Source organism: Molothrus aeneus, chromosome 2 (assembly GCF_037042795.1).
Source record: "Molothrus aeneus isolate 106 chromosome 2, BPBGC_Maene_1.0, whole genome shotgun sequence".
Lineage (NCBI taxonomy): Eukaryota > Metazoa > Chordata > Aves > Passeriformes > Icteridae > Molothrus > Molothrus aeneus.
The window spans coordinates 88901957-88929083 of record NC_089647.1 but is presented as its reverse complement, the minus strand read 5'-3'; the positions used below and the strand labels follow the sequence as shown (position 1 = coordinate 88929083).

At 37.1% G+C, this 27127-nt stretch overlaps 1 protein-coding gene across 2 annotated transcripts in view; it reads right to left on the bottom strand.

The window, feature by feature from the left end:
- Positions 1 to 27127, bottom strand: part of NCK2 (NCK adaptor protein 2) — an 84540-nt gene that overhangs the window by 17269 nt on the left and 40144 nt on the right. The window contains exon 3 of one of the 2 annotated variants that reach the window (XM_066545260.1): positions 13939 to 14180. In XM_066545260.1, the coding sequence (XP_066401357.1) occupies positions 13939 to 14164 (226 nt within the window). In that variant the 5' untranslated portion in view covers positions 14165 to 14180. The remainder of the gene's footprint in view (positions 1 to 13938; positions 14181 to 27127) is intronic. The other variant, XM_066545261.1, reaches the window with a different exon arrangement.

Sequence of the window (27127 nt, the reverse complement as noted above, 5' to 3'; positions counted from 1 at the left end):
TCGCTTGAATTAATAGTGCATCAAATCAATAGCTTGAATTAATAGTGCATCAAATAGTGCATCAAACAGGTACTCTCTTTCACAGTCTATTTACAAACACAACAAGATTTTCTCTCAAAAAATTAAAATATGCTGTATCATCTAACAAAACCACAGAAACTGATACTAGAGCTGAAAAGGACACGTGTACATGCACAACTCTCACACAGGCGGTCAAAGCATGGGCTTTAAACTTCACATGAATATTTGAAAATTAATTTATGGGAAAATAATTAAAAAAAAATCTTTCATGGGAAATATTAATTAACTAGTAACTCAGTTTTTTAAAATATTACTGACCATTACTATCTGAATTAAAAAAAAAACAAAAAACAAAACCAACAACAAAAAAGCAAATGCAACAAAACCCCCCAAAACAACAAAGCAATTACTTGTAAAGTATTCTTCATACTAATTTTAATGCACTTTAACTTAGCCACCTTCACTCTAGAGTAAAATGCTTTTAACAGTACCACTTGCTTTACAGCTATAAAACACCCCCAAAGAATCCCAATTGATATTTGAATTATAGAAGCCAGACAAAGAACACAAGCACAGTACAATTTTAATGGAAATATTTTCATTCTAACCATTTTTTAATAGCAATGGGTTTTGTTATTTATAATTCAAACTGAAACAAAGCACCTCAGAGTGCTGAAAAATTTAACCTTATTATAATATTTGAAAACAACAACTTCTATTAAAGAGCTGAAAGATTCAAGATAAACAAGTTTGAGGCTGATAAATTTGAGGAAGTCAAACAAATGAACTAGGAGAACTCCCAGTATAAATACTCAGAGTAAAAAAAAAAAAAAAAACATTTAACATAATTGCTGCTAATTTCAGAGTTCTATAAAAAGTTAAGAAATAAATTTCAGCTGTAATTGATATATGTTTTAGTTCCCCTAAACATTAAATCACATTTTACAAAACAGCTCTCCTTATTTTAAAAATCTTCAAAGGCAAGGCAACCAGAAATTTTCATTCAATTTCCTAATCTAGTGTTTTCTGTCAGACTTAACAGAAACAACCAAATTTCTCAAAATTAATTTTTAATTTAGAAGTAATATTTCTCCAACATTTTTAGGCATTTTTTAAGATAACTAAAACTATTTTTCTTGTGTATTCTAACAAAATTGAAATTCCATCTGACTTCACACAGATGCAGTTAAAACAATGATCCTTTCTTGTTTAACAAATAAGTTATTCATCTCTGAATATTACAGCAATGAATTATATTGCATATTAATGCATACATTTAATAGGAGTGCAAAGTGTACAGTGTCTGTTTTGAAATAAACTAAAAATTGCATTAAGAAAGAAGCAATTAACTTTTCAGGAAATTCTTCAGGAAAAAACCCACCACAATGCAATGTAAATTCAGTAATTCATCCACTCAATACAGAGCTAAACACAACTTTTTGTCAACTGGAATATTTAAATCAGACATTCATGTAGTTTTGTTATTTATTATTACTTTTATAATTTCAAATTAACTAGTCTTTGCTTCTTTATTACTAAAGAATTCAGCAGACCAAAGTTTCTTCTCTTACACAGAAAGAAAAACCAAACATTTCTGCACATTTTCAGACTGCAACCTCCTACTTCTTCTTCTCCCCCTCCACCTACACGTCCAGTTTCCAAGAAAATGTTCTAAGGCTAAGATCCATATGGGATAGTCAGTGTTTTAGAAGCAACATATCCATCAACAGCGCTCTTTAAAGGACACTGCTATAAATTCCAGAAACCTTCAACTGCATTTGTAATACAGAAATAAAGCTTTACAGCTCAATTAATGACTTTCTGTATCTTCTCTAAGAAGCTCAATATTGAAAAAAGCCACACTAGAACAAATCAGAAAATGGAAACTCTTCTCTAAATGTCAAAGTGAAACTCTGACATTTCAACAACCAGGCTGCTTTATCACTGCTTTTCAAATACACAAAAAAGTTTTCCATGCATTAAACACTACTCAGTCAGGAGGCTTCTGCAAAGAAATCAACTCAACTATTTTGAGAACAACTACTGCATTAATTCCTTTAATTTACACTGTGCTACACATGCCTATTTGTGATTAGGAAAGGTACACTCAAATTCCAGTATCAGGTACTGAGTTTTCTGTACCCAAAGCATCTTAGAGCAAAAGGTTAAAATTATAAAGATGTAATATAGGGACATATGTGAACAGAGACAAATGCACAATCTGCAGGCTTCCATAAACTGCCTCATGTACGTTCTTACCCCAGTGGCAAAGTGAAGTGGAAGACTCATTAGGCAAATTTAAATGGTATTAGGATTTAAAATCCTCTATATAACAGGAAAACAGCAGTCTTGGTCTCAAATAGAAGGCATATAAAATGAATGGGGTTTCTCAAGACCTACCAATTTCCCTCTAAAGCTTGCTTGCTTTAAATAGGCAGTCTCCACTTTAAACACAAATATAAATATTTCCACCTAATTTTTAATCTTATAAATTATGCTATCTTGACTTTGAAAGATGTCCTGATAAGAGAATATAACCAGAAATGCCTTAAATCTAAGGCAGCCCTATAATCCTAAGAAGATATCTATAAAGTGTTTGGAGAAGGCACAGTAGGCATGCAGGACTTCCCATTGCTTTCTGTTCCCTTGATGTAGAGGAGAAAAGCTACACTGTTTTGCCTCTCCTTCACAAACACTAACAGAGGATTATTGACAAAAGAAATCACTAATATGCATGAGATGCTCCAAATTGTCTACCTCAATGCATACTCCTGTCCCTCAGGAAGTATATCACAGCTTGTGTTCCCTCTCCCCTTCCAACACTTGGTGGAAAGATTATTTATATTTAGCTATCTCACATTTATATGAAGTGAAAGAGGTGCACATGACAGCTCAGGATACAAATTTGACTTCTAAACCACTAACCTACTCAATTAAAAAGAAATTGGGGAAAGAAGTACAGCAAGGTACAAATTAGACTATCCTGAATGCAAGATGACAACCCTCCAATTTAAAGACCCTTCCAAATAACCAAGATGGAATTATTCTATTTTAGATACACATAACTATAGTTCTAACTTAGTCATTCCACCTCCTGTACGCTCAAATTTACTCTCAATTCTGTATCTGAAAAGCAAAGATGTAACAGATGTTATAGATCGAGGCTGAAGTTTGGATCATCAAGCATAAACCTGAACAGAGAAACTACAAAGCAGCAATTATACAGCCTCTCAACTCAAAGAAATGCTTTAGAAGACAATGATCCAAATACTGACTAAAGGGCAGTATCTCAGCACCAAAAAGCCCAAGACAGTCCCTCCTAAAAGTACAACAGTCATCTACCCTTTGAGTTTACAATGTTTTACTCCAGTTGACACATACCAACACCAAGCAGGATGTAAAGCCTTACTAATTCTACCATAAGGCCAGAATGCCCATGTTTTACTGTACTAACGTTTCCCAACATTAAATAAGTGTTACAAGAAAATACAAGATGTTTATCACATTTTCTCTTTAGAAATCTCAAAATTCCTCAGAAGCCTGTCATTGATACTGCAGTTTTCTTGCAAACTCCTTTTAGGAAGGGGAAAGCAAACTAAATATAATCTTTTCTGTACTAATTTCCTCTCTGAATTTCAATGCACATAGCTTCGTTAATCAAGGGCTCTGAGGTTATTTGCAATTACATACACAAAATCAGGCCTCTCCATCTCTGAAGGGGAAGTAACAGGATGAAATGGCTCATTTAAGAAAACAGCCCATCTCCTCTGAGGTTTAGTCCTCACAGCCAAAACACAAAAGCCCAGGACTCACACATAAGCCAGAACAATTTCTTCTGTACAATCAAACTCGGTAGCTATAGCGTAATAATTAAGTAATACATTTATCTCCTGTTCTGGAGAACAATTTCCTGAATGAACAATTGAAAAAATATCTTACAGGTTGGTTAGGAAACCGGTAGAGCCCGTATACAAGAAGAATGACCTTTCCTCCACATCAAAATACATTTTTCCTTTCTGTTTTCTTTCAATTTCCATGTCCTTTAATTTACAAAATTCTAAAGACTTCAAGCAGGCATTATGGCAACGCCTGCATACAATTTAGACAGTCTACAGCCTAATTCCTAAATCAATTTCTAGTGCAAAATACAGCTACAAATAGTCATCTATTAGAAAGAGCAACCTTAAATGTCCACCTGTCCAAGCTGACCATTCATTAAGAGAGGTGTCTGTCCAAATGAACTTGCTGAGACCACAAAAATGACTTGTCAGTAAACAATCACATTCACCACTGAAGCAACTCTCAAAAAAAGCCATCTGTGCTGGAACCTTTCCCCTAAAACAACAGAGGTGGGCACTCTCTCCAGCACTACAGCTTTGTGCTTTATCTACATACACTCCACACAAGTCCATTCCTGTTTTACGGACAGACTCCACAAAACAAAACACTTCTGAGACTCAGAAAATGGAAGGAAACCTTTCCTTACACATTCTAAGACAAACCCCAGTTTTCTTTTGGCATGAATGCTAATTTACAAATTCTGTTTGCATGGTATGGAGAACGTGTCATGGTCTTCAAAAAGCTGAGAAACAGAAAGCAATGGAACCCAACTGGAAACATGTAGAGAAAAAGAAACAAATTAATACTTAAAAATACCCTGAAATATTAAACCTCAAGACACCACAAGGACACACACACACAAAAAAAAAGATACATCCAGGAATACCAAAAGAATTAGGGTTGTATATTGAAGGAAATAGCCACATCTGAAGGAGAAGAATTCCACAATGATTCTAAGGTGGGAGAAAGAAGAGCCACTGTCACCTATGTATTGAAAAATCTCTTGTCCTTTGAGTCAATGCAATTCCTTGGAAAATGGTGTCCCTCAGAGTACATACAGAGGCTATTGATTTTTGCCAGTTACCTTAGCTTGGTCTTTAGAAAGGTGACCCAGCTCCACACACCAAACAAGGTAAACACTACCTCTAATACCTCAGCTACTGTCATCTGTTTCTTCTCTCTACTACCACCTTCATGTGCTAGGATGTGAAGCAAAAGGGGATGACAGTACGCAGAGCACACAAATACATGTACCCCATAAACAAGTGCTTATGGAAAAAGTCCAACCCAGGCAGATAGGTATAATGCAGTGACCCTCACTGCAGCCCCATTTCTGCTGCCTTAGCCACCTCTAGTTCTCCCAGGAACCTGAGGGAAAGAAAGACAGAGGGGAACACTGTGCAATGAATCCAGTACATGACAGTACTTGGGAAAAACCCACACTCTATTTTTACTGGTTCAGAAGAGGAGACATAATTAGCAGAATGTTTTAAGTATTTTATTCTACGTGAAAAATGAAACATCAAAAGAGTTGAGGGTTCAGACACAAACTTTTAATGCTAAGTTTAAGCATTAAACTGCCTCCACAGCTGGAACAGGGCGTAGGAGGAGCTACCAGCAATGGAATGACTCTCTTTAATAGAGAGCCATGAAACTACCTTGGGAGCTAATTTTTGGGCTTGCTCTAAGGCCAGACATTACAGGTTGAAACATAACTGGCTCAGAAAGGGGCAAAACCAAGGGTCCTCCAAGGTGACAATTGAGGGAAATGATACCAAAGACATCAGTACACACAGCCACACTAAGTTAAGGTGATCCTTTTATCTTTTCACACATAATTATGAATAAAATAAAGGCTCATTCTTTGATCTGTAAATGCCAATGTGCCTCTGAGCACACACAGACATTCTGCATGGGAAAGGGGGAAAAAGTATACCTATTAGATAAAACCTCTAATACAATGAACAAATTTATTTATTCAATATAGACTAAAAATAGGAGGATTTCCTTATGCCTTCAGCCTTGCAACATTTTACTGCAACTGTCACAGTAGAAAAATCTGCTGAAAGGTAGAACACATCATGGTTTCCATTATATTTTTGTTTGCTATTTTTGAAGTGGCACATCCTTTAAATGACCTACCCCAATGAAGCTAAAACTTCAGCAGAATACAATATATACAATTGTAAACTGAGAAAAGCAAACTTCTGAATCATTACAATCTAGCACTGCAACAAGCTTCAGGTTCTGCATTCACTGCTGCATTTGGCTTTTCGCTTTGGAGCAAATAAAGGGCCTGGTGCATACAGCCAGCAGAGAAACTCTTATCAAGCAATAAAAGAAGCATTATTCTGTACCACAAGTTCTCCAGAATATTCACCAAAATGCTTTGCTTTCAGCTCTTTAAAAGGCATGAAGTTTGTGTTCAATTTTCATTGGGGATTTTTATTGTGGTTTTGTTTGTTTGTTTGTTTTGCATTAGTCTGCTTTGCAACTTCAGATTTTTTCCTTCTCAAGCAGATGTTTCTTTAGAAATTACACCACAGTATCTTTTAGAAAGTCTGATTTCAGTTCCACCAGGCAGAGACTTGGATTCTTTTAATGTTACTTTCAGTGGACACAGATGATATGCATATCAAAATTAATTAAATATTTGTGGGTGAACAACAGGTCCAAAACCATAAATTCATGAGTTTGTTTTGCATTCTAAATAAATATTTAAACATTTTATAGTAACACGAATTCAAAATTAATGCATTTTTTGCAATTATGTATCTAATTGATAGTCAGAAGGCAGACCCTACCCTGTCATCAGTGTATGTCATTTTCCATATGCAAAACTATTGCTATTGGGTACGTCTCCATACCTTCAAAGATCATCAATGAAGTGAAAACGACTACTTTAATCAGGTCTAGGTTTTAACGATGATTGTGAGGCAGATATATTTCCAGAAACAGCAAAGTATTTCAATTACATATTATACAAATCATCTGCTACCACTCCAGTGGCATCAGCGCTGCCAGCACCTAACTCCACATGCTCTAGATGGGAATCTAGAAGAAATCTCTTCCCTGTGTCTGAAATCATTGTGAACATCTCCCAATCCTCCTTTCACAGCAATCTATGTAACCACAATCATCTATTATTACTGTGAACATGGAAGAAATGCAATTGTTCCAGCTTATTTTTCCCCCGAAACTAAAGATACCACACCTAAAAGGAGTTCCCATCACTCCTCTCACTACCACAAAATCATGTTCTCCTCCATTTCATCACTGGTGAAGAGTCACCACCGTTGCCACACTGTCTCAAAAACAAACATGCTTACTCTGAGCAACACAACTACAAAGCAGGATGAAGCACAGCAGAGAAAGTGCTTCTGTTAAACAAAATCAACCATGAAATGAGCTATTCTAGGATTCTAGGAAACTGAGCAAGAATTTGTGCTGTATATAAACACTTCCACTACTTCCTCTCCCTGAATTTGAACTTAAAAGTCCTGTGTGCCAACCCCTTTAAAGTGCAAATAGAGATGACTTACTCTCATCCAATCCTCCAAGAAGCACAGGAGACATGACACTACTGTCATGCCCACAAGCTAGAAAGCTTCCAACAACAATAAGTGACACAGAAAAAATACTTTTCTTTTTACTGAATTCTTACAAGGGGATTGATTTTATCACCAATTTCAGCTAGAGATGTTGGGCTAAACAAAAACTTCATACAATTCTTTCTTAGGAATTTTTATATGTGATAAATAATTTGACAAGTAGCTATATACTTCAAGAAGTTACTTATTTTTTTAAATCAACTTTATTAATGGTTTGTGAATGGAAAGACTAGCATTTCTTACAGGTCTGTGACAAGGAAGGCCAAAAACATTGGAAGCTTGGAGTTCTAGAGAGATTAAAATAACTGTTTGTCTTGTAAGGTTGGCCTGTTTTTATTAACATGAGTTGTATAAGACTTAAGAGGCTGTGCTATACAACAATACACTTATTATACAGTGATACCATATTTCTTTTTATTTCCACCATTCTTTCATTCTGTAGCAAATTTTATGCCCTTCGAGTGTCCAGAGAAGACTATAATTGGAAATAACTAATTAAGAATTAATAGAAATATTTTCAAACTGGTACTTGGGTCTATTACAAATTTAATGTGTTTTCTGTAATCTTGCAGATGAGGCTCAGACAGGTCACTGATAAATAAACAAATTCATCAAGCAAACAGTACTGAAGACTCAACTTAGTGCTCTGACTGTGCCAAAAATACTGTGCATACTTCTTATGATTACACACTTCTAAAAATTAGTGTGGAAAAACTGGAAAATATTCAACTAAAACCTGCAACGTTAGAGTCATAAGTAACTTTCACCAATGAAAGACTTTAGTAATCAAATTTCAATACTTAAAACAAGATTTAGAAGCTATCTGATGAATGTCAAAACACCACCTTATACAGTTAAATCTGCCACACATATCATATCAGAGTTCCCAAAATTGGATCACTAAGATATTTTTTAAAAGTCCTCAAAATCAAACCAAAAAAGGGAAAAAAAAATAAAGGCCAATAACACACACACACACACACAACAGAACTTAAAGGTTGATAACTTAATGGAGAATGAGATTTCATAACCATGTTATACAGAACTATGATGGTAATTGTTTAAATCTGAGTTAAAATATTTATATGTAAAGCGGAAGTACACCAAGCCTCTTAACCAACATTAATGAGGAACAGTTTTCCATTGCATTAAAGAATGAGCAATTCCTCATTTCTGCTTCTTACTAGGCAGTGACTCTGCAAACCAAAAAGGGCTAACTTCCCTATCAATTTCCAAATAAGCACTGAGAAAGTAGTACTAAGTAGCCCTCAAATGAGAAAATATGAAGTTATAAGTTTGAAAAAACCCTAGCATTTTCATAACAATAACTGGGGAGAGGAGAGAGATCTAAAACTGTTGATCCCTGGAAGCACCAGTATATATGGCATTCAGGGACTCCTGCAGATGTACGGACTGACCCAGGTAGACACACACCACAGGGATTGACAAACACAGGAAATACTTCTGGATGCTCATAACACTTGTGAAATATCCTGCTAGGAACACTGATGCAAGCAAGAACTGGCTTCTCTACATTATGTCTCACTTGGCAATTCTTCCTTTCCAAATCTGGTATACTGAGTGAAAAGTTTTGCAGACTTCCAGAAGCCCAATAAAGGAGCCATTTAAGAAGTCTCTCATGCAACTCAAACATATCTGTGAAATGTTATCAAGGTTACTGTCACTTGCCATCACCACCAAAACTCATGTGTTTCTATTGTTCCTACAGATTTGCAAATACCTCTCCTGTATTCTTGGAGTCCAATCTCCTTTTCAATACACATTTTATTAAATCTTTTTCTTTTGCAGGGCCTCTATTCAAAAACCCACACCAAGAGCAGAGCAGAAGTGTCCTCAAGGTTTCTTATGCAGTTGCTCACTAAAGGGAACAAGACCAGAAACCTGCAAGAAAAGCCTATATGCAGTGCTGGTTGTGAAGCAAAAGCAGCAAAACCAGCAAAAACATTCAGAAAATCATGGATTCCCATGAAAATGGCACCCTGCTGTTGGATCACACACTTCAGTCACTAATGGCATGCTGCTGCCTGGGGAGTTGTGCTGCTGCCAGGAAAATGACTTGCAAAGGGATGGAAAAAATGTAGAAGTTTTATTTTGAGTACACAAACAACTGACTTCTCAATTATTTTGGCTTCCTTCAGATAAGGTTTCTGTTTGGCATGACAGAGATGAGCCAGCAGGCATAGATCATCTTTGCTGCAGACGGGGAAACCCATGGAGTTGCACTCAGAGGCAGCTCTGGGGGTGGTGCTGGCAAGCACCCACTCCAACCAAATGGATGTGGGAATTCCTTTCCACCCCCCAGCACATGGGAAGAATTATATTACAGAAAATCACAGTTTAAAAGATGCATGCTGGAGGTCTCTTGCTTAGTAAGACTTATTCAAAATGTATAGAAAATACCCTCCCTGCAAAAGAAATACTGTAAAAGGAAACTATTTTAAGCTTCATTATAATGAATGAAGATGAAATTTTAATCACAGGCATAGAAGCTGGCTATTGCCTTAAGAATAGTTATAATTACCAGATTTCATTCAATATGAGCAAACAGAAGACAGCAATTTGAAATCGCCAAATTACCATTAACGTTTTACTTGCAGTATCACTCAGTTAAGACAAAAAAGGGAACAAGAAGATGAATCATTAAAAATACTCAATAGGTGGCCTATACACTGTATTTCCATAATTAAAACTAGGCCATTATAGCTGAGTATTCATTAGACCTCACTCAAGAAAGAGATTTAAGAAGACACAAGTAGTATATATCAAACAGAAAAATGACAAAACCAGACATCCATCAATCAAAAAATTACAAGACTCAAAGTTTCTCCAAGTAATTTAAGAAAAGTTAAAAGTTATGGAAAATTGCCTGATGTCAGGACTAAAAGAAGATACAACAGAACAGAGCAAGCCCTTAGAAAGGCAAAGACAAAGTGAATGGTGTAGGAAAGACTATTGTTTTGTGAAAAGGCATAGGATGATTCTAAAGTATCTCTTCAGAAAGTACTGGGGGTCATTTGAGATTTTGGGTGAGCTGTTTTTCAGTCCACGAGGAACTGATTTAAAGAACATACGCTAAACAAGCATTAATTAGTGTTTTAATAAAAACCCAACACATTTAGGAGAGCCGTCTCTGAACACATTTTAATTAATTTTTTTTTCAAAAAATGCCAAAATAAAATGGAAGTTCAAGAAAGCCTGAAGACATTGCTAAAAATTGGCTGATATTTTAAAACATCAAGCTGCCTATTCTATCCATCAACCTTCGACCAATCCTGAGCCAAAAAACTGTAAAGCTGATAGGACTCTATTAATAAAATATTCAAGGGTTGAGATATAATTAATGACAGTCAACAGTTCAGGGAAAATTAGTTTTTAGCATCAAATAGGCATGACTTAATTCTCTGATGAGATTATAAGTTTTTGTGTACATCTAGTGAAACAGCTTTTGAAAGTTTTTTTTGAAACATAACTGGTGGCATAAAGTTTCATTAGAAAACAGACTGCCAAAGATGAACAACTATTCAGATGATGCATCTTCAACAGCAAATGAGGGAAACTATTAATTAAATAGTTATAGCTCCTACGGGGTCTGCCACAATTTGAGCTATGGCTGGCACTTTTCATATTTATTGAATATAAAAATATAATTCAAGCACCAGTAATTACAGTGGATAAGCACAAGAGTGGCAGATAGCTACAGGTAATCACATACACAACACATGACATCATTTGCATGATAACGATGCTTTCAGATGAATTCTTTTTTAACACAAGGAAATGTAATCTATTAAGAAAGAGGCAGGGGAAAGTGCATCTCCATGGGAACAACCATTTGCTTGAGTGACACAAGTATGAAAAGGGGGGGGTGTAGGTACGTCACAGGAAGCAGCTATGAGTCTGCTGTTTCTCTCCTGAGGTTTCACAAGATGCATGATTAATTATTGACAGACTATTAAGCGACATTTTGTTGGGTTTTTTTTTAAGTTCAGTACCTGATCTTTTGGCAGTAGCTTCAAGATCAAAGTTGGAAACAGATTTGGTTTAAGGACTAATACTCACGACCACCATTCCCAGCTGGGTAGGTGGGTTAGGAGATATTTAAATGAGAATTTTATTGTGATCCTTGGAGAGGCAGGCGTGATGATACATTAGACATATTTGTATAAAGAGAACATAAGAACTTGCTTCACTGGGTGAAGCAAAACTTTCAAAAGCTGTTTCACTAGATGAAGTGTCAGTCTTGCAATTTGCAAGCATTTGTTTAAAAAGAAGGAGTGCATTTTTGATGGCCTCTCAAAACAATGGATCCTCTAAGGAAGGACACATGCTCTGCTTGTTCTGAATGGGAAATTACTGTACAGCAAGACAGGAAAGGCTTGAATACTATAATTTAGTTGAGGACACTGATTCAGGAAAGGTAAAAAACATTGTACAGATACACAGTACACAGCACATACATGTTTCATTATGGTAAGGAGTTCACAGCAGCTAAACTTTTAAAGAAGAGTACTCTTAAGCACCAGCTCCTTTGGATGGATATTAAGAATATTCTGAATCCATTTGTGAGTTAGGTATGCCTTAGACAGTTTCTCACTGTCACTGTTTATATGGGCTTAAAAGAGCATGAGAGGTGTTTCACACTCTGGATGCTCACCAGGTAAATGTGGTCACAGCACACAAAAACCAGACCCCATCATAAGGCACTTTCTGCCTCAGCTGAACAAACACACAGAGAAAACCATTAGAAAGGGAACAGGGAATGTTGTCTGTCTGTTCTGAGGCACTGTTACTTGTCATAACAGTGCTTCAGAACTCAAAACCCATGCAGGTGTGCACAAAGGGCTGAGGCTTGGGAGATGTGACACCTAGGGATGGTTCAGCCATGAAACCACCAAGCTTTTTTCTCACACCTTTTCATCACTCACCTCTAGAGCGAGGGGAAGCACCCTGCACCATGCAGTTTTGCTAAGACTGAAAATAAACACACACATAGGCTAGGACACACCTCTATTCCTTCACTTAAAGAGATTTCTGTTGGACATAAATAAAAATGTGTTTGTATCAAGCAAATATTGCCCACATTTTACATGAACACTTGAAATATTATAACAACAGGACTGCAATCCTTTGTTAAGGTACCTTTCAAACAAAATATATACATTATATTTATGTTTTAAACAAAATAAATCTATATAAAAAGAGCTTAATGTCACAACTGGGACTTAAATCTTTGAAAAGTCATAATCACATTTCCTGGCACTATAATCAGTATGTTCCAAGAGTATCTGTAGAAAGGACTGTCCCTAAATATTACCATGGTAAATTTTATGATAACCTTGTTTGCCTGCCACCCATCCTCTAGTCCCCAATTTTCATGTGCTTTATGGCAACTCAGCAATGGAAGACATGGTAATGAAGGAGTGACTAAGAAACAAAGCCTGTTAGAAGCAACATTGGCACAGGATTATCCTGCATAAGCTATTGCCATGTTATTTTTAAGTGAATCTTTTAACTTTCTAGAAAATCCAATCCCTGAATCCTAATTTTTCTACTGAAGAGTCATTTTGTACAGCAGTCTGCAACAGAATAAATTTTCTCTATATAAGACTTCATAAAGCACAGGCAAAAAACCAAAACAAAAGTAAAAGAAAATGCCTCAAAACACTTTTAATGTGCCTGTTTCTGTTTTATTCATAACATCCTGAAATACCACTAGTAGGTCTTCCTGGCATAAAACAACAACTTATCACTGTGTTTATAACCTTTTCTAACCTTTTCTATGCAAAGCCCTTTTTAATCAGTCTTTAAAAATCAAAGAGAAAAAAAACCATTTAACTTGACTTTCAAAAAGATTTCTTTAAAATACACACAAAATTTTTCAAAGCTAGATTGTTTTATGTGTATGAGATACTGTTGTGAAGACTTGATGTGCAAGTTGAAAGTAGAATACATATTTAAGGACTTGGAAGTTGACAGAACATCTCAGACCACAGAAACTTAACTGTATATAGCCAAGCTGTAAAATGCCATTCATAGAGTGATTTAGCTTTGGCTATGATACCTATGCTGAACAATCCAGTTTACATCCTTCATCTTTCAAGTGAGAAGAGTTAGCGTGAAAGGACAGGATTCAGCAGTTGATTTGTCTATGGAACTCAGTTCTTCAGCCACTGAAAACACAGAACCTTTGAAAACTGGAGCAAAAGTAACATCTTTTTCTTCTGGATGTGATGGAAGGAAACATATTGCAGATTTTTACACGTGATTCTCCACCCACACCCACTCTCTCTGTCTCTCCCTCCCTCAATCATCTACCCATCATGTCACCTCAAACTAAGCATAAAGACCAAACACACATGTTAAAAAATATTTATAACCACATTACATTCCCAACCTGAAATGCATCAAGTCTACTAAATTTATTCCAAAATACAAAAGGACTTACCCAGTGTGTCTTTTAGATTTTTAACCAGAGAACCTTTCTTCAAGCTGTTTTTTCGCTCCACATAATTTGATGGCACATATCCCGTTTTGTTGGCCGCGTTTCTTACCCTCCACCATGTCTTAGAATCATCTAATAGCCAAAGACGCTCATTTTTCTTGATGTCAAGTTCTTGGTCCTGCTGTGCAGTGTAATCCCACTTTGCAATAACAATAACTTCTTCTGTCATCTTTCATGGAGTCCTTCTGCAACAAAATAATAAAACATTATCCTCATAAACTTTGTCATATGATTCTTACTCTTTTTTCCCTTTGAATTCTTCTAAAATAAGTAGGAAAAAGGCTAGGAGAAAATGAGAATGTCATACAGCGAAAACCCTCTTAAAAATAAGGGAAGTCATAATGACGTTTCTTAGTTTTTCAGCCACTAAAATATGGCAACATCTTGATAGTAAATTCTCGTCATAATGTATTACATTCACATCCTCCAAATGTATATAAAATATTACATGGATATATATTAACAGAAGCTTACTTATAAAATCTGTTTAATTTTTTCATATAGCATTATAAAAGTATCCCACATCTGGGATTCCAAGTTCTGATCTGAGAAAAAAAAATAAAATAGCAGCATTCAAAAAATGCGTTTTCCCTCTGCACTAGTTCCGCATCCTCATACTAATCTCACACATAGAAGTTTTCTGCATTTAAACAAAGTTGTCCATCTTTATTTAGTAGAAAGTTAAGAAATAATTCAAGAAGCAATGTAACCCAGCAGGGAAATCTACCATCAATAAGAGGGTACTGTCTTTAGCAAGCCTTTGTTCACCGTTTTGTGCAGGCAGCACAAAACTGCCTTTAAGAATCTTCACTCCCCCTTTGTTCCCAGGAAGATCCCAGCTCAGCATAGTCCTGCACCAGGCATTAGTCAGCAGGGTGGAAAAGAGCACCCACTGGATTTCACTTCTTCCCTACCTGAAACATATCCAGAGTTCCATTAACACTGAATGAATTGTCTTTCTCTCACTTACCTGTAAGAACAATGATATTTTTCAAAGCTATTTGTCAGCTGCACAAAGACAGCTGCATGCCTCCACGTTTTCCTACGCATCGCAGCAATTACCAGGAACAATGCGAGGCAGCACACAATAGCGTGCAAGGAAAAAGTCCAACACTGGTACCAATGACATTCAAATATGTTATAATGCCAACCAAGACATGTTGACTTTACCTTCTAAATTCTGAGAAGTCACCTAAAATGTTCTAATTGCTGCCGTGCAGGTTGGGGGAGAGGGAAGAGGAGGAGAGAGAGAGTAGGAGGTGAGAACATATTTGAAAATCAATGTGTCTGATTTTGGGGTTTTTTTAAATAAAAGGTGTAGAATTCATTTGAACTACAGATTAGTAGAAAAAGGTGCAAAAGTACTTCAAACTATTAGTGTCCAAAGACTTCTGTAATATTTGACTTTGTTGCCTAGGTCTTAGAAGTCCACAACCCTATCTTCTCTGATACCTAGTAGTTTATGTGACAGAAAGGCAATTTAAAAACAAACTTCATTCAGAAATTCTGTTCAGCATGTAAATTATATCACCTATATTCCAAAAGGGTTCCTTCTGCAGTCTGTAAATACACACACAAACACACACACACTACCCCCTTTAGCTACAGTACAAACTGTGAAAACTGCATGCCAGACAACCCAGCTTATCTACTGTAGGAAAAATAAGTGCTTTACTTATTTAATCTATAATCATAAAACATAATAGTGGACCCTATTATAAATTAATAGCTGCCTCTTATCATGAATTTTGTTTCCAAGAGAACATCATATTGGCCTGAGCTACAATTGCTAAACCATTTGATAGCAAAAAGCTGTGCTTGCTATTTGCTGGCAAACACCAGGAAATTTATTCCTCATGGCCAAGGCAGGACATGATTTTTGAAAATCCGAAGCTGAGTTGAATAGGTTTATATTCTCATTTTCCAATCAAAAAACCAGAAAGAACATATAACAATTAAAACATTATTCAGATATACATTTGCATGGCTGAGGTCCCCTAGATGGATTTAAAGAGGAGCTATGATGCTTTGAATGGCAGAGAAGCACAATCCTTACAGCTCAGACCGGCTGTGACTTATGCAGACCAACTGATAGTTTTACAAGAAATAAGTCAGTAAAAATTCAACCATTTTTTCCCTTAAAATAATAATCCCATCTAACAATGATAGAGAAGAGTCTGAACTTTGGACCTCAGTCTCCAATAAACTGCCCTGCTTTCTGACTGACATAAAATGGACAGAGAGCCTACAGGTCGATAAGCTGATGTAGCCACAGGGGACTGCAATCAAACATGTTCTGGAGGCTGGTGTTGTCAATATAATCTATCTCTCCAATTTAGGTTGGTTTATTTTATCTCAGCAATTGTAAAATGGTCAATTCTTACTATTCCTGGGGACATGGAGAACATGAAGAAATAGGACATCATCAGTGCAGTTGGTTGATGCTGTTGCCACTACATAGGCTCCCCTTCTAAAAAAGGTTATTTTCACAATACAGGAAAGTTAAAATTATCAATATTACAGCATATTAAAAATACTAACCCCACATTAGGAATAATATTTGAGTAGTGACTAGTGGAAAACTATTAAACTCTTCCTATACCTCTAAAGAAAAAAAACAATTTGAATTGAGCCCTATTGTAAGAGTCATCAAGTATTTTCCCACAGTGTTGGGTAAGGACAGAAGCACAGGAAGAAACCATTTACCAGGGCTGACAACATCAACTGTAGTCCTCTGAAACTACCCAGGACATGGTGCTCAAACCTACTCAACTTCTTAAATTCACATTAGTGTAGACATGTAAAACTGTCACTATGCCTGAGAAATGCTGTCATTTCACAAGCACACCCCCTGCATGATGCAATTTTGGTAGAAGCATTCTGGACTATTCCAGAAGCCAAGTTTCTGGAGCACCATGCTCACACATACCCCTTCCAGTAAAGTAGTCTCCAGGTTTTACTAAATTTTTAGTGGCACAAGCTCTCCTCAAGTGGAGACAGGATTTAGAGTCAAAATGCATAATGTAATTGCAGTTAAACATTTGTCCATTTAAAGCTGTGTACATGTATGTACAACTCAGTTATGTTGGGTTATTTTTTTAATTTTAGGTCTGTTCTTTCTGGGGGAGCAAATTTTTTGTGTTTTGGGGTTGATTGCTTGTTTTATTTTCTTTGCTTTTAATGTGGGGACATACATTAAAGTTCTTCAAATTATTTTCTTATGATTACATTATTAGACTATATCAATCAAGGACAATATCACAGAATGTTCTGAGTTGGAAGGGACCCACAAGGATCATCAAGTCCAACTCTGAAGTGAACGGCCCACACAGGGGTTGAACCCACAACCTTGGAGTTACCAGCACCATGCTCTCAATATGGCTCTTCCTGTGACATCTGCAGAGCTAAGATTTCCTAGTATGTAAATAAGGACATATTTGTTTCCCAGAAGGGAGGCTGTAGAGGTAATAGTTTTGACATGCTTCTGCAACACAGCCATGTGCCAAATAAAAGATTATAAGCAGACAACATAACGAGATCTGGGGGAAAATGAAAAGAAAACAATAACACAGACTCCCAAAGCATCTGAGAGTACCATAAAAACTTGACACGGACTGAAAGCATGAAATTTCTTCAGTGCACTGCTTACATACTGCAAAATAAAACATACCACAGTTCCCAAAGATTTTAATGGCAACATAAGATTCCTTCACATCAAGAAAATGAAAATCTGTTACTGCTAAAAGTGTACACCATTTTGGAAAGTTCCTTCTCAAAAAGCTCGGAAGTCCTAGCGCTGAAATACTGAGTTGTCTTCTCCTATCTAACAGCACAACATTCCACACTGAAAGCACCAGTGAAAAGCTTTGAAATATGGAGATAATACCGGTCTGCAAGGAACTGCAACAGTCTTTCCTCCATACACTTGTTTCACATGACCCTGACTTTTACCTTACCACATCAAGTGGTCATTTACTTTACTTCTATGGCAATCCAACTTCCAACCTCAAAAACCAAAACCAACCCAAAATGAAGACACCACATAAAACAAGAGCAAACAGAACTCCACAACCCAGACCTTCAAAGGTTAATTCTTGCAATACCAATACACAACTCCGACTCCTTTTAATCCAGCAATTCCTTCACTGCTATCAGTCTCAAAAAACGAATTTATTTTACCAAGATTGTATTTTTGCTGAAATGTTAAAACTAATATAGCTTAGATTGAGCTAATGTATTTTCAGCCACTTAGTTACTTCCCTTCAGCTTAGGTTTTGTTAGGAAAGGAGTCCTGCCTTCAATGGAAGCTGCCCTACTGCAGAAGCACACATGAAAATTTTTCTACAGAAAATTATCCTTGGGAGAGAGCAAAACTGAAAAACTGTCCAGCCAAGAAGGCAATGAACAAAAACTCAGCCAAAGGCAAGACAGTTGTGGCTGTACTGAAAGTCTGCTCAGACAAGTGAAGAACATTAACTAACCATATGGCAGAATAAATGCAGACATTGGTGGAATATCTAGTACTGTAGCTTCTGTATGATTTTATGAGAAGAAAGTCCAGAAAGGAAAAGGTTATGATCAATAAACTATCAACAACCCAACAACTTAGCAATGACAGGAAAAACAAACTAAACAAAGAAACACCTATGCCATTTTGAAGCCATCCTTAAAACTGAACCATACAAGTAATATTTGAGATGATGGAAATTTAAAGATAGAGGAACTTAAGAGAATTTGCTCCAACAACCTTGTAAATCTATTAGTGATTCTTCATGTGAAAGACATATTCAGTTGGTGTCATTTTAAATACCAAAATACAAAGCACTGTTATGCAGATCCCACTGTGTTTTTACCAGGCTGGGATTCCAAACTTCACTCTCTCCCCCTCGCCATATAGGACTAATATATTTCTCCCACAATGACCAATAGGAAAGGACTCTTATCATCAGCACACCAACCAAACTGCAATCTTCTCCTATAGACTGACACAAGTCAACACTCCATCTAGTTTAATGCCCTAGTCCAGTGGGTAGAAAGGCAGCATCTTTTCTTGGCCTCAAGAGGAAGGCTCACAGTTATGTCAGGGTTAGTTAGGACAGTACAAACAGAAGGTAAACATGCAGTGAGGAAGGAAGCAGTTGTTCTCCTTGTTCACAATTTGTTTTGCAAAAAGGAACATCACTGAAAAATGACTGACAGTAATGCTTGAAATGTAATCCCTCACCAAGGGAACAAGCAAAAATTCTAATAATAGGCAGTGCCAATTGATATAACAGACTGTTCTGGAACTGCATGTCTTCTTAAGACACATGGAAAGAAAGGGACAGAATTGATACAGAGGCTTTTACATGACACTGATGGACATAAACCATCTAATTGCTATACAATATTAAGTAAAACAGAATTACTATATGATCTTTATGATACCATATGATATGATATTTAGTTAATTACAGGGGAAGAATAGAAAACTACCTAATGATGTATCATGTTTTTTTCTAAGATTTGAAGGCTGAAAAACCTTTCCTCCTATCCCCAAACTCTGAAAAATCAAAATGTGTTTTGAACCATGCAGCATCTGTTGCTAACAAGCTGGCTATCTAGTGCACAACGGTTTAATCTTTCATAAGCTATGGTAAATAGGCAATATCTGGTCCTCTAAAGTAACATAGTTGCAGAAAGCAAATTTATAAAAATCTGTGTTCATATAGACTTGTTTTATAGTACCTGGATATGCTTACTGTATTCTGCAATTAATAACTTCTGTTAGATCACTTCATCTGAAGTACACTCTAAATCTGAAGCTTTCTTGTTTATGATGATGCAATCTCTGGTAAACCTGCCTACAGTTTCAGGAAATTTGAAGTTTTGTTTTCACCTACAGTTTTTTCTTTGTTGCATGAGTGGGTGTGTGGTTAGTTTTTTTTACATCAGCCTAGATTAATAGTTTTGACATAGAGAAAGATTTAAAAAAAACACATCTTTACATTTGAAATTGTTTCGTTCAGTTCTCAAGGACCAGTAAAACACTAACACAAATACAGAACACAGAAGGTATTAAAAAGAATGAGTAATGTGAATTCAAATAAACACTTGTGAAAAAGAATACACCTTTTGGATATATTTTAGCTATCTCCAGCAGAAACAGGAAAATATCACCTCCTTCATTCAAACACCAAAGTTAACCTAAATCAAGGAAGACATATTTCTAATGATTGCTACAAGAAAATGATTACCAGTTGTTATAATTATAACCTTTGTTTTAACTAGTAAAACCCCTTCCATGCTTTGTTACTTGCGCTATTTGCTGGTGCTTGGACAAATAAAGATGGAACGCATAAAGGCCACTTTGTCTAACCGCTTTTGCAGTTTAACACTTTAATACTTCATATAATGTGTGTCAACTCACCCCAAGAGACACATTTCTTTGGAAAGAGGTCACTGCATCAGACTTCTCTCTCTCTTTTTTAAAGGAAGTTAACTAAATAGATGTAGTGAACAAGCATTCATCACCCAGCTATGTGGTTCTGAGGTGTCAAACCCATACCTGAGCAAAAACACCCCCCACATCCAGGCAACCTAAAATAGTTGACTGTGTTGGCACAAGCTTGACAATTAATTTGGGGGATTTCACTATTAGGTCTCATTAGGATGCATTGATTACAGAACTAAAACTGATAGCTGAGTAAGTGCAAGTAATTATTATCTAATTTACTTTGATGTGCAAACTGAAGACACAATCACCATCAATAGATGCTGCTGTCTGTATTTTAGGGGGTCAGTTTTCCAAAGCTGAAAACAAAGATGAGTGGAAGGTCGTAAAAAATAAATGTGAACAAAGATGTAAATAAATTCATCCACTGCAAAGGAGGAATGTTCTATTACAATTTGCAACCTACTCTCACAATTTAGCATTTACCAAAGAAGAACTGGTTAAAAAAAATCTGTTAAAAAAGTGAAATAAAAAGCTCTAGAGGTTTTCTGTGTCCCCTCTCCCTGGTCCTTTCCATGAAAAGGAAAAACTGACAGCAATAAGCTCAAGTCCAGAAATGCACACTGAAAGTATTGAAAAAAGTAAAATTCAGCTCATCAAGAACTATAAAAAAGGTATTAAAACTGCCTTGGAATAATTTAAATATTAGCAAAAGTATAAGTACAGAATTAGATAGAATCTTAAGTTGACTGTACATGATGCAGGAAGAAAAGGTTTAATACTTATTTCTACATATGGGATTATTTTTCAGAGACAACCATTTTCTTCTTTGTCATTAACTAGCATATAAAAGTATAAGAAAAATTAAAACACTTTTAATGTTCCAATGCACCCCAAGATATCAGAAACATCCACAAAGCTATTACAGCTTTAGGTATTCTCTAAATTCCTTTTCTCCACTTCTTTTGAGATCCTGGTTTAGGTCTACCCATCCACCCAAGCTGGACAGATTTATCAATCAGCTGAGGGATAGCCCCAGCTATAATGCAGGAGTGACTCAAAGGCAGGCTCAGTAGGTGCCATGAGCTTTCCTGGCAGCACTGAGACATTTGTTCTAAAGCACAAAAAATGCTTGGTTTCCTTTCAAGTCACTTAAGGGTAAAAAAATTTTAAAAAAACAACCAGAAAGGCATAATTATAAAAGAAAGGGTGAGGGCGATCGAGGCTGGTGCAACACTTAACGGCACCAGAGGCGCTACAGCCTGCGCACCCAGGCAGGACAGCCCTGCCACAGTCCCCTTCTACAGGCACACAAAGCATGGGGCTTTTAGATGATACTTCTTGTTAACATAATTGGGTGGTATATCTCCAAAAAAGGTGAAGGATCACTCATAATTAACCAGCAGTTTAGAGCTGTACTAACTTGACCTTGCTACCTACACACCTCAGACCCTGTCCCCTTGGTGTGGCCAGCCACTGTTTACAGGCACAGTGGTGTGAGAGCTGGAGTTTGTTCCTGCAGCCAAATGCCTGTGACAGCTGCCAGGCAAGGTTGGCCTCTCCTGGCCCCACAAGAGATCTGATAAGCCAATCTCTAATACAGCTGCAGCTACACACTGGCACCTTGTATCTCACATTGCAGAACAACTGAAAACAGGAAACCTCAAGAATAGTTTAGCGGTAACGAATTTCTGCACAGCTCCAATAGAGCACAGAACTTAAACACTTTTTTTGTCTTGTAAGTGGCTTAAAAGTCTTTTAAAAAGGCTGACAAAGAAATAAAGAAGAATATATGTTAGAAACAGCCAGAAATACGTCTTTCCTGCTAAGGAGTCAGTACAGCATTTTACCATTCAACAAAAACAAAATCTTTGTGTGTTTATCTAAGAATGTATAAAAAGATAGTTTGTTAGTAAGAAAGATGTTAGTAAGAAAATTTGTCATCCAAAGTTTTCATGATGTCTATCACAGGAATGAGTCTGCTCAGGTGAAATAAGCAAGCAGGGACTGCTTCAAATGTAAACTCAACATTTAAGGAAAAAGGAATAGTGTTAAACAAAAAGGCTGCATCTCCTGAGCAAGACCACTTATGTTTTGCTTGCAGTCCAGATTCTTAGTGACATCAATATCTGATGTCTGTAGGTTTTTCCAGCTCTCTAAGCTCCACTTCAGCAAGAAGGTGTAGCACAAGTATCTGTTGTACAAGACTGGCGGGGATGCCCTCAAAAGAAGGGGCTGCCAAGCACAATGAGGGCAGTAAAGGCAATTTTCCAGCTCACATTTTTCTGCCTTTCTTGAAAGCCAAAGTCACCTCACAGTCACAGCTGCCCATTATTCAGACTAATACAGATTCATAATTTGAGGCATACAATGTCAAAAGCTGCAAGAAGAAATACAACATAAGACTTTGGAAAATACCAAATAGGAATAAAATTGCTAATGGTTATGTGAGAATGTGGCTTCACCAATTCCAAGCCTTACCTGACCAACTTAGTGGCCTTCTATGATGGAGTGACTACAACTGTGGATAAGGGAAAGGATACAGATGTTGTCTGTACACAGTCCCCCACAACACCCTTCCTTCTTTCTACATTGGCGAGATATGGATTTGATGCATAGATTACTCAGTGGATGAGGAATTGGCTCGATGTCACATCCAGAGGGTATTTGGACATTGATCAATGGCTCAGTGTCTGGATAGAGATCAGAGGCAAGTGGAGTCCATACTGGGATCAGCACTGTTCAATGTCTTCATCAGTGACTCAGATGGGGGAATTGAGCACATCATCAGCAAGTCTACACATAACACCAAACTACGGCTGACAAAACTGAAGGATGGGTTGCCATCCAGAGGGACAAGGACAAGCTCAAGAACCAGGCCCATGCTCACCTGAGGAGGTTCAAAAGGGCCAAGTACAAGGTACTATGCCTGGATCAGGGCAACTCCCTATCAGTACAGGCTGAGGGATGCAGGGATTGAGAGCAACCCTATAGAGAAGGACTGTGGAGCTTTGGTAGATGAAAGCCTGGACATGACCCAGGAATGTCTACTTGCAGCCCAGAAATCCAACTGCATCTTGGGCTGTATCAAAAGCAGCATGGCCAGCAGGTCAAAGGTGATTCTGGCTCCTTTAGTCTGCTCTGGTGAGACCCCACCCAGAATAGTGCATCCAGATCTGGGGCTCTCAGCACAGATAGAATGGGACTGTTGGAACAGGTACAAAGGAGGGTCACCAAGATGATCAGTGGGCTCTATGAAGACAGGCTGAGAGAGTTGAGGTTGTTCAGCCTGGAGAAGAGATGACCTTATAGAATCTTCTACTGCATAAAGGGGGCCTACAAGAAAGATGGGGACAGACTTTCTAGCATGGCCTATTGGGATAGGACAAGAGGCAATGGTTTTAAACTAAAAGAGAGTAGATTTAGACTAGATATAAAAAAAAAAATAAAATTTTATTATTAGACTGGTGAAACACTGGAACAGGTTGCCCAGAGGTGTGCTAGATGCTCCATCCCTGGAAATATTCAAGGTCAGATTAGATAGGGCTCTGAGCAGCCTGATCTACTTGAAGATGTCCCTCCTCACTGCAGGAGGGGTTGGACTAGATGCCCTTAGAGGCCCCTTCCATCCCTAAATATTCTATGAAAACTAACAGATACTTTGGGCTGCTAACTTCTCTGGCGGTACAAAGAGAAAGCCATCCAGGCTGTTATAAGGTAGGCTGCTGCAACATCAGAACACAAATCTAAGTTCTGGCCTACTAATCGTGCAATACCACTGTAATTTTATGTGCTCTTGTTTTATGTCGTGACTTTCACACAAGCTAACCCTCTCAGTTCAATATTTTTTTAAGATTTTCATTAGTAATACTGCTATACCACAAAATTTCCTCATCTGGTACAGTTCAAGAAACAAATGCTTAATCAATGTGGCAGACTTTAAAACACATAATACTAAGTATAATCTTTTCTATTTATGTGATAAACGCTCTACTGTTTCAGGATACTGAGTTTTTTAAAGTCTTTTGATGTTTTACTTGAAAAGGATATTTCTGTAGCCTTTTTTGGAACAGTATGACTGTTATAAAGTAGGCAGTGTTCGTTTTCAGCTTCTGAAAGATGATTTAAATTTAAAGCTCTATTTCAAAGGGCAAAAAGCTGGTATTCTACAGGAACAAGTTGGTATTATAGCAGCACATATTATAGTTACACAGTACTAGCTACAAGCCTTATAACTTACCTATGCTTAGAAGATAAATAGCAATAGTAATAGAAATTACAGAGAAAACATTTCATTATGTCTTTAACTAAGCTTAGTGTAGTCACCAACAGACAGAGCAAAGGGCTTGTGAGAAAAACCTAGCTCAAATCTTTCCATAAATATGGGATGACAACCTTGAGGGATTAAGAAAACCAAACAAACATGTTTCAGTTTGTTTGGGATGTGTGATGTTTTTAAGAAATGTGTATCTCTATGTCATTCAGAAAACAGGACGAAGATTAACAGACAGTACTGGCAACCTTCTAGAGACCAAGCAAAAAACCCAAAAAACAACAAGAGGATTTTTACAGTAAGATGATTTTTACTGTTTCATCTCAGGCTGTATTTTTGGAAGAAGGTATTTCCTTCCATCCTGAAGACTATACATTTTTCCATGCCCTTTTATCATATACTTACCAAAAAACACAGGGAATGTGAACTGTCATCTTTGCTGATTTTAATTTGTTGAAAGATGAGAAGAAAAAAAAAAAACCTGAATATAAAGCAACTCCAACAACAGACAGTTGGCTAATATCCCTCGTCTTGGCCAGCCCTTCCTCCAGCCTTTGCCCTCCCTGTGCTTGTGCCATCTGCCCTCAAGCTGCCTTTCCTGCACCTGCTGCTGCAATCCCCAGCAGCAGGCAGGGCTCAGGCAAGTACAGGCAGCAGCTGCAAGGCTTTTTTCTGCCTCCATCAGCAGCTTAATGCAAATGCAGTGACTCTGAATGATCCAACCTGCAGTGACTTTTTCCACTATTAGTGCAAAAAGTCTTCCTGCTTTATTTTGAGGCAACCAAGAGCAATGGTACATTCTAGACAGCAGTGGGAATACCTAGACTGTGCAGAGAGTACATCTTCAGACCTTTTGACTAAAAACATGTGACAAACAGAAAGATGGCGGCTTTTTTGGCCCATTTTTCTTGGCTGCAGAGTAAACACAACAGAATCTCAAACTACCATCACATTTAGTTATAGCAAGAGGGCCAGAAAAGAGCATTGGTTCACCTTTTCCTGAATTCTTTTAAAAGCAGTTCCAGAAAAAATGATGCAGTTAATAAACTCTTTGGCCCCAAAGAAAACTTTTGGAAAGGAGATCTCATCTCACCTCTCAATCAGCAATGATTAATGACCATATCTCTGCATTGGGTTTATGGGTGTTTCAGTGTTTCTACAAAGTCAGAGACACAGATAAGCTTAATGTTTGTTGCTGTTGCTCTGGATGGCTCTCTCTTCACTTCTCCCAGCAGACAGCATTTAAGTTCACCTCTCTATTCAGTAACACGTGAAACCAAAAACAAACAAGATAAAAGAGAAGGGAAAGTCCAGGAAGAATAAAACATACCTTAGGTGTCTATATAAGACAAAATTACAAACCGTTTCACACCTAACAAGCTCGCCACAGCTCTTTACAAAAACAGAGTAGGAGGGAGCCAAGCACACAAGGTCAGAAAAAAAGTCCAGACACTCTACTGAGAGGACATTTAGGTAAACTTAGCTATATGACAGACTGGTGATCCATGCTCTGTGAAAGAAGAAATTATGTATACTCCTGTTCACAGACTTTCATCCTTACTATCAGTAAACCTTCCTTCTCAAAATTAAACCAGCCAGCCACGCAGGACATGGTGAACACGATGAGATTTTATAAAGGAGACATCCTTGAATTTCTTTCAAGATTCCAAATAATAAACTGTTTGAAAGATTTGCTTCCACTGCTGCTTCTTTTCCCATAGCTCAAACATTCAATGGTCTGCAGGAGTTATACTTCACTGGAAGTATTAGAACATTTCTGTATTGTATAAACAAAGAACAGTCCTCAGACATAAGAAGTTTAACCTTGATCTCACACAGAAGGACAAAGCTCAGAATCACTGTGGATTGCTATGTTTTACTGCTAATCCCTTGAAACACCGCTACCTACTTTTCAAGGGATTTCACTTTAAACTGTCTATAAAATGCTGAAAATAAAACTGAACTGCTGACCTTCTGTTCCCCAATGGAAAAATCATATATTCACTTTTTAACTAGAAAGAGGAAGAGATGTTTGTTCAGTTCAAAAACCCATTTATTTCCAAAGTTTTTAAGGGAAAAAAAAAAAGAATATATTGGCCATTCCTAGACAACATTCACTCTATAGTCTTAAGCAATTTATCATTTGCTTTTCCAAAAATTGCCCCATCAATCTACCTCATAACAGCAGGAAAATGAGAAAACTATTTTGTTATAACAATTTTAAACTTTCTAGTCCACAGAGTACTAATTAATTTAAAGGTCCTGTAAACCTTGGCAACTGGAGACTCTGCACCTGTAAACTTTCCAGTTTACTGTCATTTTGAATGCTGAATAAATTCTTAGATTCCTGGATTTTCTTTACAGGTCACCTAGACCAAAATTTTTACCCAATATGAAAGGGTGCATGTAGAAGTGGGGGGGAAAAA